The following is a 14,869-nucleotide window of genomic DNA, read 5'->3' on the forward strand; positions in this document are numbered from 1 at the left end:
AGAAAGGTGCTGATAATGCGATCGCTAACCTTCTTCCTATTCGCCACTGTGTCTCCACGGTTAAGGCGCTCTGCTGCTGACCCCCAGAGCTCGAGATCGGGGCCCTTCCGTGGCGGCCCCATTTCGATGCACGCGAAACGTGAAAATGCCCGTGTGCTGTACGATGTCTATGTGAGTTAACCATTCCAAGGTGGTAGAAGTAATTACGGAGCCCTCCACTACGGCACCTTTCTTCCTGGATGCAATCTCGGGACATTGGTTCGCCCATACCTTTTCATAACTGACCATACCTTCGGATATCATGCCATTTTGGTCAAACATTTAGGGTAACCCCCTAGGTAGGGTAGATTTGTAGAAAGAGAGCAATTACTCATTGACATCTACCAAAGCGCAACCATACGGATACGGAAGAAAGCTATACAGCTTTCTCAGAAACTTCACAGTTAGGGAACAATTCGTCCTGGTCCGGCGTTCAAACCCGGGACCACCGCTTTAGCGGAGTAATCGCTCTACCAACTGAGCTAACCGGGACGGCAAGCTTATGGTAGGGCGAGAGCGAAATGACCATTATTTCGAAGTGGGAACAATGTTCGTAACAAGGTAGAGTTGGTAGAGCTCAGTTGGTAGAGCGACTGCTCCGGTAAAGCGCTGTTCCGGGTTTGAAACCTGGACCAGGGCGAATTTTTATTTTACTGCGAAGTTTCTAAGAAAGCTGTATAGCTTTCGTTTTCCAGCCGTATGGCTGAGTTTGGGTGGATGCCAATCAGTAATTACTCCCTTACAATCATGCCATTTTCTATGCTCTTTTCGTTCTGCCGCATTATTCAACTCTATTGCTACGAGCTGAGGGCAGTGATGCATTCAGCGTGATGCGCCGTTCTTATCGCTGTTCAGCTTTCGTATTCAAGTTCCCGAGTCATTGAGACGATGTTTTTTTACAGTTATCGATTAGCGGCTGCAGCTTCCATGCAGGAACTACTATTAGAGGTTGCCTCTTTCCTTGAATTCTCAGGGTATAATGATAGAAATTTCATCAGTTACTTCAAAACAGAACCGTGTTCATCGATGAGCCCTCAATAATGATTAACCGCGTTCCACTTGTTCGAGCAATGACCGCATACGTCATCAAGGCTAGCCTTTCGGCGTTCCGTAATGGGACATGAGATATTTTCTTAACTGCTTAAACTCCCGCCTGCCGCCCATAAAAGTTGTGTTTTGACCATGTCAATGGAATCTACCCCGGCGATAAGGAATTTGCTCAGGAATTTGATCTCAAGGGTGTGCGTCAGAGACTTAATGGTGAGCATAGCTGCAAGATTCCATCACGCTGTGGAAGTAAGAGGTGGACGGTGCTGCACTGAAACCTCAAGGAGACGGATGCAGTGACAGGCAAGGTGTTTTCAGTTTGCAGAAGGAAAAAAAATTGTTCGCACTGGTCTTCGCTTTTTTGGGGGGAAGTTTGCTAATTGTATTTTTTACCTGTCCTGCTCACACTACACATTCCACAGAGCAATGTTCTCGGCTTGACTTAGATGTGCGCGTGAATCATCTTCAGCATCCTAAACACATCCACTGCCTAACAAAAGTCTCATGAAATGACTCCAAGTTGACATTCAAATTTGCGTGCGGCTTCATGTGTGTGTGTATTTATGAACTTCTGGCAGCGTGCCTGGATTCTTGCTGATTGTTTATTGCCTATTTGTTGTCCTTAACTATTATTTAGCATTCAATTAACTACAATTGCTCATCCTTAGTGTTTATTTGAAATTTATGTGTATATATACAAAATAGCACAACAGCACACAGGGACAATCAAGAACACACAGTAGCGCTCGTGTCTCTTCTTGTTTGCACCTGTGTGCTGTTGCTCTATTTTGTATGTAATGTGCTGCTCACTAGCCTAAACTTCCACCTTACAAGTAGAAATGCGGGTGTATCCTATGAGTTTTTATACTTAATAATATGTGTTTCCGGTGTATTTCGTTGTGCATTGTGCCTTATCCTCTCCGATTTCAGAATCTCCTCCGCCCGCCTAACTCCCTACCACCGCCTGCTACATTTGCCTTCTCTTAGTGCGTGTGCAGGGGAAAATATTTGCCAAATAAGTTATATCTCAGCTTTAGAAAAGAAAACAGCGGCAGACTATAAGAAGCGGAAGTCTAAACTGAGATCTCAAAACTTCCGCTTCTGAAGTGCTCACCTCGAGCACAACCGAATAGGGTTACCGACCGCACCTCACGTCGCGACCCCCGCGAGAAAGCATGCTAAATGAAACGTTTGAAAGAATTAAAACTGTAAGCAAAAAATATTATCTTATCTGACACGTGCGCCATGCGTGTTTACGCCATCTCCCGCGTCCCAAATGCACTGCAGTCGCCTCCTCAGTGAACGTGACCCGTTTAAAAGATATCGCAAGCTCAATACCCCGAGGGTCCTCTGCAGTAACCGGGAATTTTTCCAGCACTTTCCCCGGCTGGTAGAGACTGGCACAAACTGCGCCGTGGCTTTTCACAAGCACAAATTAGTTTTGAGGGGTATTTTATGTCTGAAAGGCAACGCCCATACTAATTGGACGAATGACGTGGGTGGAGTTTCTTCACTGTAGCTGCTTTCCACCGCCCCTTATAGCTGCTGTTCTTTCTTTTTTTGCCTGACGTGCGGTTTCTTCTCAGGGGACAACGACTTTTCTTTTTCTTCCGCCCTCTATCATACGCGTGTAATAAACCGCAGTCATATCAGAGGTCTACGGTTTGGCAACTGAATTGAGGTTGCGCTGAAACGGCCGGCGCGGTTACTCAGATGAGGGCTGGAATCCATAGTATGTGAAAAGCGTTTTGACCACGTCACTTGCAAAACTACCAGCAGACACCATTACCAGAACCTGCAGTTTAATTGGTTACAAACTAGGAGGCTAGATGACTGTCCCGCCATTTCCCGCACTGACAAAGAAAAGTTCAAGAGGATTCTTATACCAGACCGTGATGGTCGTACGCGTCGCCCCTCTCTACTAATCTGCTGAAAATGGCGGGAGGTCAGATCCAGATGCCGTTTCGGATTCTTGCAACTGCATGTACCACCGAACTTTGTGCTGCACGAGTTAAATCGTCTTCAAAACTTCCGTGCATGCTCTCAGCAACTGTCCTCAACGCCATGCACGCTCTAGGCGACTGTTCACTGAGTTTTGCGCAGGTGCAGCTGGAGTCGGCGCGATCTTCTCGTGGCTGGTACTGTGGAAGCCAAGCGTAATGTTCGACATTTTGACGTCTTGGGAAGCTTTAGTGATGCTACTTAAATAACTGTGCATGAGAACAACATAACATCGGGTCATCAGTGCGGTACGAGGAGCGCTCTGCTTCTAATACTCACGACTACCTCGCCTTAGAATGAGCGTACCCTGGGTACTTCACCGATATCGGACAGTGGTTATGTTTAAAGTACGACCTATGAGCACGTCAATTGAAGTCTCAGTTAAAAACGGTCCGAAAAGAAGGCACACCCCAGACTAAAGAATAGAAACATACTATTTGTATCGGCATGGCAACATTAACCTCTTATTCCTTAGCCTGCCCTGTGAGAATCGGCTCCACCGACTTTGCCATCTCTCCTCGTAAAATCTCTCCTTCAACACCACCAATCAGCACAAATGGCGAAGTTGAAGTCACACGCCATCAGCATACCGAACTAGAGTTATGGTCGCGCCCTCGAGCTTGGTACTTGGTTTCTTGTACGCTGTACTGGCCGCTGGCAGAGTGCGCTCCAGACAGCGACCAGCGACAGTGGAGGAGGAAATAGGTATCTGATTTCCAGGGGTGTTTTAGATTTACTAAGAGCAGACAAAAAGCACACGAGCCTTATCCCTGTCGAGTCTTTCTTGTACGTGTATCTCTATATTCTAGCTAGGCTTCCTAGGGTGCCTTTGCACTGGCAATAGCAATGTACAGTGTTTCTCAGCTCAAAATGGCTTCCCCGCAAAATCGGGGGCTGACACCATAGACGCCGGAAATGGATTCTCCGAGCATTTTACTCCAGAGTGAAAAAATTTCAACGATAGTTGTGGCAGAACGTTCTTGCGGGCTATATGGCTAATTCAGAAGAAAGGTAGGACTGCCCGAATGGGACATTCGCGCGGTCTTACCTTTCTTTTGGAGTTGTAGCAAGCCGCGGACAAAAAGCCCGCAGAACGTCTTGCTTCTTTGTTCTTTGCAAGTTCAAATGAAGTAAAAAAAAAAACCCAGAAGCTGGAAGGCAATAGTTCTTGTGATGTTTGGGACAAGAAAAATAAACAATACATCACTCTTTTTGTTGAGACTACCAAGTTGTAGCGCCGCACTTTGGCAAAGATCCACTTCCAGCGGGCGTGTTTTTTTATCTTCCCAGCGGGTGCAGAGCAAAACGTGACGAACTCTGGCAGTGTCCTTCGAGTTAGGCCTTCGGCACAGCGTTCTATCTAAAGATAGTTGAAAGCAATGTTTTTTTTTGTAGATCAAAGGAATGAAACCTTCGTAGCAGTCGGTGCCTAGTAGTCTGGGCGTCTGCTTCGGCTGCGGGTGGTGGTTGGTTCGAAAGCCACCGCCGGACACCAACCGGTAAAAATGAATAGAAGCAAACCACTACCCAACGCTCGGCTACCTCAGGGTTGTGCGCTTGCAGGAGGCTCCGTAAACCTCGCTGCGCCCTTCAGGAGGCAAACCCAGTTTCGGACACCTCATCCTCCATAGGTGGTTCGTGTTATCGTGTTTACACGCGGTTCTCCCTGCGAAGTGAAGACTTAAAATTCTTACGTTCCAACCAGTTTGTCCCAACATACATCCAGTCTCAGCTGCCAGTAATTCAAGTGATCCTTCGACGTTTCCAAGAGGAAACTTCATACCATCACTGCGGTCTTGGGCAAGGGCGGATTTTTTCGGCTGTGTGTCTTTGTGGGGAAAAATTATATTCGAAGACAAATATCGTTATATATTTTTAATATCATTTTCTAAGGACCTGGAAAGTCATTTTATGAGGTCGGCCCGTCCAAACCGATGGGCTAGACAATACTCCCGCTGAGTTGGTGACGTCAGGCTACTTCGACTGTCGTCACCAACCCAGGCGCAGTGCCGAGAGATGTATGAGTGCTGTTAATTATTGCTTTTCTGGCAGCATAACTGTTTTATCTTTATTTTTCCCGGCTGTTATATTGAGACCCTTCGGCTGTTACCAAAGAACTGACTTGCAATATGTATACTTAATTTAACAAAACGATCATTACTGCTTTCCGCAGGCAGAGACCATTCCTTTCTCCGGTCACTTTTCCACTACTGTTCGCTAGACCAGATCACTCGTTTGCAAAATAAAAGAGAAAACCAAAAAGAAATATAGACTTCAGATTCTTCAGCGCTCTGGAAACAATTTGAACAGCGGCGTCTGTCACCTTCCCTTTCACGTACAGGTGTGCGCACACAGTGCGCGCTTTCGTCCGCGATACCGAGCGTGCCTTTTCTCTATTCAACCAGCGAATCATTGTTCATGAAGTTCTCTGGCAATGAACAGAGCTGGAGGTTTTTTTTTTAATTTGCCATCCAGCGTACATTCATTATTAACACAGCATATGCGAAGCGCACGTTTCAATGGGTTTTGCATTCGGCTAGATTACCAGCGAAAAGGTTGTGAACACTAGCGATAAACTCTGGGTGTAAGTGCTCCAGAAACACATGAGCACCGATTACTCATACAGCTCCATAATCTCTTTGGAGGCTACCTTATACTTCGTCTAGTATGCTTCTTCCGTTTTGTCTTCCTTTCATCGCCAAGATTACCTGGACAACAAGGGCAGTTTAAATCTACCTATGTGGCCTTATATCAAATGAGGCCCTGTGTACTCACGAGTTCTGTGGACGGACTTGGGCAAAGGGCTGTTTCATTCCGAATCCTATCCCACCTGTCAAATCATAAACGATAAACAATGGCACGTTGTGCGTCTCCCACAAAAAGCACAAGGGATCACTACTGGCATGCATATGCCAAAGCTGACAGTTTTTGTATGAGAAGGTAAATATAGACTAAAAAGTAGTAGTGTGCTTCGTAACCTTCTGTAGAACTTGGTGCTGGGCTAGTTGGTCACTCAGTTTTTGAAATTGAAGGTGGCGCTATTAGGAAGACCACAGGGAGAGATGATAACACAATAAAGAACGCTTTTTGTTGTGTCCAGACTTGTAACTAATGAAGCCGTGTGTGTTGTTTATCATCATTCAGATCAACTCGGACATGCACTGTTAATTAGGTTAGGCAAATAAGCTGTCCAGTACGGACAGGAAGACACAGGCGCATTTCCTTGAAAATCTCCCTTTCAATTAAGCTCTCAAACACATTTCTGAGTTGAAACTGGGGCGAAATTCGTCGATAGCCTCGACTTAGAAGATGCAAAGAAGGAAAACAAAACAAATCCGTAACCATCAAAGTGAACTCCTTGAACACGGAGCAAGCTTCGTATAATCTCAGCTGGCTGCATTGGCGGCGGCGGTGATCTTTTCGTGGTCGGAAGGAAAAACAAGGTGAAAGAAAAAGACAAGGAGACTGCTGTCGCATCTTTCCGAAAATTAACCCCAATCCGGCCGTCCCCTGCCGCTCTCGCAAGGTCCGCCGCGGGACATTCCTCGGCGATTAGAGCCCTCGCCTCCATCGGGGCTTCTTCTCAGGAGACTACGCGAGTATGCACTCCACCTTCTAATGAAATCACTTGCGGACTGAGGGTCAGACCTACTGCCAGCCGGTAACACGGTTTATTAAGTGAAGGAATAAAGTAAAATTTCCACAAGACAACAAACTTTGCATGGGGTCTGGACAGGTAAGAGGGGCTCAACGCGCCGAAGATGCATATGAGCTTTGAAGGAAGAACTAGCCCAAGGGCTGGGGCTTGACCGACTAGGTCTTGACCGCATAGAGTTGCTAACGCCAGCTTAAATAGCACAGCACATTTGCGTCTTATATACGCCGTCTAGACCGGACTGTGACCGCGATTCAAAACCTTGACCTCGGCCCTAGCAACTTAAGTTTATTGCCTTTGAGCCAGCATAATCGCCAAGAAAACAAAGCTTAGAAGACCAAGGACAGGATAGTTTCTCTTGCTTCACCTAGGGCTTCTTCTTTGGTTTGCACTTTTCACACATCCATTCTCAATACGCCTATCGGGTAGCCGTGTTGAAGCACGTGTCGCGAAGGCGCAGGCGGTTCAGCTTTTGGCAGGAGGCATTCTAGTCCTTCAATAATCTAAGCACTAACATCATACAAACCAGACCACTGTGCGCGAGTATTCGAAGACATCTTGCAGACTTCTTTACTATTTCACAACAGCAATTCGAATATTATTGATCAATTCTGGGAAATTATATTTAGTTCTTCTCACTGCTAAACGCCGCGACGCAAAAAAAAACAGTTCAGCAGGGCTAACGGCGCCTTCACAATACTGCCTGTTCAAGTTGCGCATTTCCAGCTGCAGAGTATAAGCCTCTTCAACGACCTGCGACGTGAGTCCCAGCAGGCTAGTAAATCCGGGTAATTTAAATAAAATTTCTTTCCCCCCCAAAAAAGTGCTTTACACATGATCTCCTAGTGCACTCGTGTGCACTAGCAATGCTCAGCTCTGGCTACTGATATTTTCCACGCGAATATACGATCAAATCCCATTCTGGGCGCTTCGTTGCGTACCGTCAGCCAACCATGACGACGCTGGCCGCCTGCATTCGGCGAGATCGAACCCGGCAGTTAAGACATCTAACGAGGCGGCTAGATTATGTTCGAGGCTTATCAGCTCACGGAAGCATGTTAAGAGAATTTATTGAAACATACGCCTAAACTACCCTTACCGAAGCCTATATACACGCCACCTGTGCAGCCCTACCTTCTTGAAGAATGCGCGAACTTCATACTTCTATTCGGATCCAGGAAAAGAAAAATTGACCTAAATCTCTATAAAACGCCGGCGCCTCTGAAAAAAAAAAGGAATCGAAAAAACTTGACATTGTTTCCTCAGCTTAGGTGGCGGCATCGACCTCAGCGCGTCCGCGCGACTACTCTGAGAAGTGCAGGAGAGTTCGAGAATGGTATTCAGTGCTGAGCTAGAGGTTATATGTCGTGTCAGTGGAATCTCAATGCATTGATTACAGGTAGTTGTGCAAACAAAAAGAATGGCCGCACAGTAGCCAGGGTGCAGTGATTAATCGTCAGATATCAGACGGTCCAACACAATCATCCGGAGCACGTTGGCGCTCTCAAACCTCGCGTAATCAACAAATGAGAGGACTGGTTCTTCAAGTTTGCCGATCGATCCGGTCTCTCGCTACAGCCCGCAGGTGTCCCGCAGGGTAAGCGTAGATTATGGGAGCCTTGCAACAAGACTAAACAGTTCCCAGCGGTTTTGTCGACGCAGCGCGCAAGGACGTCGGTTATTTCTTGCGAAGCGAACTTTCCAGAAAGTTATGGAAAGGGTGCGCTAACATCGAACAGCAGGAGCTGGCCAAAGGTGATTCCAAGTGTTTGCGATAAGTACAAAAATTCAGCGTAGGTCTTTTGCTCTGGCAATGAAAACGAAGTCATCTACTTAGCAGTCTGAACACAAGCCACCCGGCTAAAAAGTCATTCTGTACGACTATAGTGCGTCACCAGTGTGTGGCATTCGGTCACGTAGGGTGCCGAGCTGATCTTACTGCTTTTCTATGCCCTCTTCAGGAGAGAAGCAAAGTGATTTGACGCTATTAAGAATGCTGCGAATAGAAGGGCATGGAGAACTGGTCACACTTCAGTCACTGACGACGCAATTTCTTCCAACACCTTTTTTTTCGGATTATGCATTTTGTTATGCCCGACTGCGCAAGTTTTGTTCTTCTGTCAACTTAGTAGATTATCTTTTCTATGCAAAGAATAACCAACCTAAACGCCCCAATTAAACGTCCCGCTGCAACCGTGACGGCTTTTTACCTTCAGGAACCAGACGCGCGACACCTCTAACTATCCCAAAAGCATTAGAGGCGATCAGAACATCCACTGTGTGCAGATGTGAGCTGGTATGATTCATAGAAAAAAAATAAAATAATACAACTCAAGCGGACTCACCATGATGCAATGTTATTGTGCAGGACGGCTTCCGAATCCAGTTGCAGACAGGTAGTCCTTGTTCGAAGCAGCCGATAACCCGTGTGGGAGACGGAATTCACTGGATATCACACACTCCGAGACGTCGGTGTCCTTTTTTACACCGAAACTGCTAGAGCAAAATTAGATGCCCACGGAGTCCTCGCGAAATGTTCCTCGTTCTTTTCAGTCAAACCAAAGCCAAGAATGAATTTCGAGGCAGAAAGCTCCCTGGCTCAGGCGGGTTAATGTCAAATCAAACGGGAGCGAGTATCCACCTAACCCAGGTAAGGGTGACAAGGCCTAACAACGCACACGCCAACTCGCACACGACGACAAAGTTAGGCAGAGCGCGCGCCCTCAGCGGAGCCGCGCAGACGACGTCACCGACGACGATTCTTTGGTTTCGGATTGCACTGACCGTTCTTCTTCAACCCCTGGAAAAAAAATTGAGAACCGTCTTCGCGCTGGTAAAGCGCTAGTCCTGCCGGTGAGAGTGCGAAGTCCCGCGAAGCCTGCTTCAACGTCCGGTGGGGGCAGAGAGAGGGCGACGAGGCGCTGTCTCGGTGGTGGCACACTCGTAGCACGATGCGCAGTGGAATCGCGAGCGGACCGACCGACCGACCTGGTCGAGCACCGTTACCTGCTTTGCTCGTACGTAACGGGTCCCAGCGTCTCAACGCCGCACGCCACCACCACCCTCGGAAACCGGTGGAGCGACGCGTGGTCTGGCAACAACTACTCCGGCACTCACTCACTCACTCTCTCCCTCGCTCGCTCACTTCCCCTGAAGTCCTCCCTCCCCACTTGCCCTCACTCATCTCCAAGAACGCTTTTTTTTTCTTGCTGGTCACGTGACAGCCGCCGGCCCAACCAGCGGACCAGAAACCAGGTAACCTACCTGCCCTGCATCGTGCAGTCTGGTCCGACTGCCTTCTTTATCGCGCGTCTTTTCTCCTTTCTTTCTTTCTATCACCCAGCTCGGTCCTTTCCCCTTCTTTCGTTTCTGCTTTTCTTGGCTCCTTCGTTGCCTTTGCTTCTTCGTTAAGAAAGTTTTGCACGCGTATGGGCCGTGCCTCTGCTCCGCAGTCATGCCTGCGTGCTCCTCGTGGCGATTGGCGAGTATTTAATGTCCGTCTTGTTTCCCCTCTACAGGGTCTCCATAGCTGTTTCCTGTCATGTTGGTGCCTTCTACCTCTGCGCAAAAGTAGCTCAAGAACTCTCTTGAATAGGAATAATATTCGTCGTATTTTAGCTGCGTAAAATGCATAAGCAATTTCTATACAACGTCCACCTCCTCCTCCTCCTCTAGGCAACGTGAAATTTTACAGGCGTAGGATGCTTAGTACTTTCGTAGGGTACTTGCTTCTGTAGTAGGGTACCTAGTCCTCCGTAACCGTAATACGCCGGAGCGTCCTCTGCTGCAGTGCATTTGGCGGCAAGAAGGTGGATGATATAATCCTGGTAGAATCGCTTCTCAACAGCCGAAACGGAAACGTCTTGCGCTCACACACTCCTTTGCTTGAAAATACACAGAACACAGTGTTTGCTAAACGGTCCAGGCGGATGCACTTCAGTAGCTTTCTCGAAAATCGCAATCTCTAAAGGCCCGAGGATAACTGTTCCCCTCACCAATCATGCAAGTCCAGCCAGAGCACACGAACCAACATCAATCCTGGTCGACAGCACATTTTCGATAGAGGCTGTACACTTTCACTAACCATCTGTGTAGTTCGTACATCCACCAGCTGTGCCAAGATACCGTTGCAGCTTGCCTCATGAAGTAATGCTCGCGTTGCTGGAAGCCAACGCGTTCCGGTGCCACGACAGAGGGCTGTCCCCTGCTGCGGTCTGGGCATTGAAAGGTGCTACGCGACTCAGAACATCCAATTCGTGCAAATCGCTCTACGATCGCTGGCGGCGTATGTTAGATTATCCTGAACAAGCGGCATTTCTAGATACATTGCGTAGCCTAGCAGGAGATGATGGCAGACTCCTCTAAGCTGGCTCAAACTCAGTAGGATCCTCTCATAAATGCAGCAAAACAGGACGAGTGCTGGCACTGAGGAAGGTGCGCCCTTGACTCGTCTTTATATTCTGTACGCCTCGATCTGATTTCGCCTTGCTCGAACGAAACCTATGCAAATTGTGCGACGCAACAGCAATGCCCTAACGGACATTCGGCGTGTGTTAAAAAGCGAACATTCCAAATTCGCTATGAGGGATTTTCTGCCCCGGAGTGGTTAACACAGCAAATTAAGAGGCCTTTCTTAGAAAGGATTGAACAGTTGCCAGTATTTGGACAAAAATTTTAATTATTGGAAAATTGTGAGGTACTGGTATAGAAATGTTGAAGTGAATTGTCCATTCTTTCGATATGTAGAAAATCACAGTTTTATAGTGTTTCATGCCTCGCATCGAGCAGTTTAGATTGCCTTAGAAAACCAATAGGGAACGCTTTTGACGACCGCAAGAATATTACCACAAAAAAAAAATGCACGCCTACCCACGGAAGGTCTGCGGATGCATTTATTGTTATAGTGAAATCCTATAGTACATGAAAAAGCTGCGCTCATAAACTCTTTCCTGTTCAAAAATGCTTTTGTGTAGAATTGTTGGGTATGTTCAAAAATGCTTTTGTCCGGAATTGTTGGATATGTTCCGTAAAAGCTGCGGAGAGACCAAAATGAAGCATCACTCTGTCTTTAGTGCATAGACTCTAGCTGTTTCGAGGTCTTCACATATAGTCATGTAATGTTTTCTAGCTTTGGAATGATTTAGAGAAATGTGTGTAACTGGAAAGGGTGTTGGATATTTCACTGCAACGTTCTTCTGGGGCCGGAAAACATCGTTTATCCCCCTCCCTTTGGTCACTGTTCCTAACTTTTTAATATACCGACCCGCCGTGGTTGCTAAGTTTATTAGCGTTCGGCTTCTTACTGCAAAGTCACGGGTTCGATCCTGGCCTCGGGGGCCGTATTTCAATGGGGGCAAAAATGTAAAAAAAAACGACCGTGTGGTTTACAAGGTCAGCGCACAGTAATGAAGCCTAGGTGCTCCAAATTGTTTCCGGAGTCCTCCACTACAGCGTCCCTCATAGCCCACGTTTTACTTCGAGACGTTAATCCCTAGAATGTACAACTTAAAATCTCTTGTACGCCTCTACCGCAACCACGCTCTGGCTGCCTGTATAGGATGAGTCTTGGATCTTTAGGCATGGCAGTCATTTTCCATGCGTTCTCCTCACCGAAAAAATTCCCGTACCCGACAACCATATAAATATAGGCGTTACTAAGCAAACGCCGACAGTCACTGCAGTTCGCCCGCTTTATTTTAGTGAGTTGTTAGTGGTATATTGCTGTACATGCTGAGTGTATGTCTAAATATGAACCACAAAGTTCGAAACATAGGAAAAGGTGGCGTAGGGTTCCTGCACTGACGCACGCAAGATCTCCGCCCAATTTTGTGTCGGCGTATCGCGGCGAGGTATTTAGAGGTCCATCCGGCGCAAATAAAGACCAGCGATATATCTTTCAAACTGTGTACTGTGTCATGACCACATGGCTGCGTTGTTAGGAGCACCACTTATCCATGTTATCCAGATGGTGAAGATGGCAGGAATCGGCAGATAAAGATGAGAAAGGAGCAGACGAAAAGAATAACTTAGGTAAAATAAGGAGGCTTCTGTGGCCTATCGGCAGCAATGCATTCCTACAACAGTTGTTCCCAACGAATCAAAGCTTTATTTACAAGATTTTTTCTTTACTTTTCGTCAGCGAAAGTATTTTCATCACCATTACTTTCATCTCATTGCTATGCGTTGCTAAACCTAACCTTGCAGATGTAGGGGTATAGGATGCAATGATGAATGGTGTGCCTAAGCTTCATTCCTTGGGCACTGATACGAGTGAGGATGTTTCACCACACTCCCCGACCTCTTGGTCTTCGTCTGGGACCTACGGAGGCGCATTACCCAACATGAAATGGAAAAGTACCCGCACTATGCCGAAGTGAACTACCTGTAGACTGCATTCGCATCATAAAGTAGCCCAAAACTACGAGCGTTTCGCGCGAATTCATCACCATTCTTTTTTCCACGGTTCCCATCGCTTGCCCATACCGCGTTATGTGGCTGGACCTCTTCACTCACGCTGGGAATGATTTCCGTCACAGGACCGGAGAAAGGGAGAACGAAATAACTATAGGTACACCTAGTCATGAAATTAATCAAGCCGGGCGAAAGCTTCCTGTAGGGCGTGCCAGCCGCGAGCGTGAAAGGCTCCAGTGGCTTCCAGTTATCTTTTTTATCCGTACATGCTTTGCTTTTTTGCCTTCCGGCCGGCTGACTCACGAAATCGCCTTCGGCTAAGTGCTCCAATAGAAAGACCTGCCGAGGTCACCCGGTTGGCCGAAACTCCACCGGCAATAGAGAGGTGTATAAAAAATGAATTAAAACCGCCACCTTCGCTTTGCACTCACACTGCTTACTCGGTGATGATAAACCAGCGCAAAAGGAGCAAAGCAACAAAGTGGTAGCGGCTACGTCCGGTAGGCCAATCGGTCTCGCTAGGTGGAATGCCGCTTGAGGAAACGTTCTCACGGATAAGACAGGTGCACAGGCGCAATATTTGACGGTGCGAAAGGACGATCCTTGAGATTTTCTCTCATTTTTTTAGCCTTGTTGCCCTGGAGTGCTTTCCCTATCTTTGTCTCGGCAAGAAAAGTTCCTACATAGCGTTGAAAAACTTGTAAGACCAGCTGTGAACGTGTAAAGGAGCTTTCCTTCAGTGAAAGTTGTGCAGACATCGGTTGTCCATTTGTGATATTTTCATTACTCGAAGCCTCAATATATACTTTAGCTTACTTAATTTGCTTACTTAACCTTAATTTAGGCGACCAGCGTCCCGTAAAGGGGCCAGATAAGAAAATTGCGATGATAATTGCACCGTCCGCAGTTGTAGTACAAGGTTGGGTAGCAAGCCATGTTAGAGGCACGCTTTAGGAGGAAAGAAGGGGCTTCATTAAGAAACGCGAAGCCGTGAAAGCCTAGAACAGCACACTTTAGGCCTAACTAACAGACGTGTTAAAATTACGAAGAACTGTAAGACCACTACAGTTCGGAGGAAAAAGGCACAAATTGTTGAGAAAGCATTGAACGACTGAGGAAAATTGAACACAGGGAGACAAAGCTAGCGCTACCACAAATTGATAATGCCTTTTAGAAGTAAAACACGGCAATGTTGTTAACTAAATGTTAACATATTTAACGTGGCAGAGAAAATCTATTCTGTGCTGAACAGCAAAGAAACAAAAAAGAGAAATAATTCGCAAACCAACGACTTAGGTGAAGAAAAAATTCGAAAATACTTCAGCACAAACAAAGCGGACAGTGTGTAGAGAATATGAAGTGTTTCCTGGACTATCAAGGTGCGGGGAAGATCTTGTGCTCGGGAAACTTTTGCACACATTTGAAGCCCCTCTCAACCTCACGCGCAGTTGTCGCATAGTTGAAGGCCATGATATTACTAATCCATTCGGTGGGAGATTCGAAATACTATACTGTTTTCGTGCCAGTAAGCATTTGCTTGCTTTTCGTGTATGTAGCAAACACACAAGCATGCGCGCACAAGTCCCTTACTGTTGAAACATTTATTAAAAGCTGAGCAACATTAGACTAGTCGACGCGGCAAAGAGGCTCGGTTTCGCCACCATCACTCAAGTTACGAATAAAGGCAAAGAATATAACAAGTGCTAGTGAAAATCC

The 14,869-nt window shown here is 46.8% G+C and overlaps 1 protein-coding gene across 1 annotated transcript in view; it reads right to left on the reverse strand.

The window, feature by feature from the left end:
- Positions 1-9,793, reverse strand: part of Cht7 (chitinase 7) — a 166,224-nt gene extending 156,431 nt beyond the window's left edge. The window contains exon 1 of the mRNA XM_077634734.1: positions 9,088-9,793. Within this exon, the coding sequence (XP_077490860.1) occupies positions 9,088-9,090 (3 nt within the window). The 5' untranslated portion in view covers positions 9,091-9,793. The remainder of the gene's footprint in view (positions 1-9,087) is intronic.
- Between the last annotated feature and the right edge of the window lie 5,076 nt (positions 9,794-14,869).

Source organism: Amblyomma americanum, chromosome 8 (assembly GCF_052857255.1).
Source record: "Amblyomma americanum isolate KBUSLIRL-KWMA chromosome 8, ASM5285725v1, whole genome shotgun sequence".
NCBI lineage: Eukaryota > Metazoa > Arthropoda > Arachnida > Ixodida > Ixodidae > Amblyomma > Amblyomma americanum.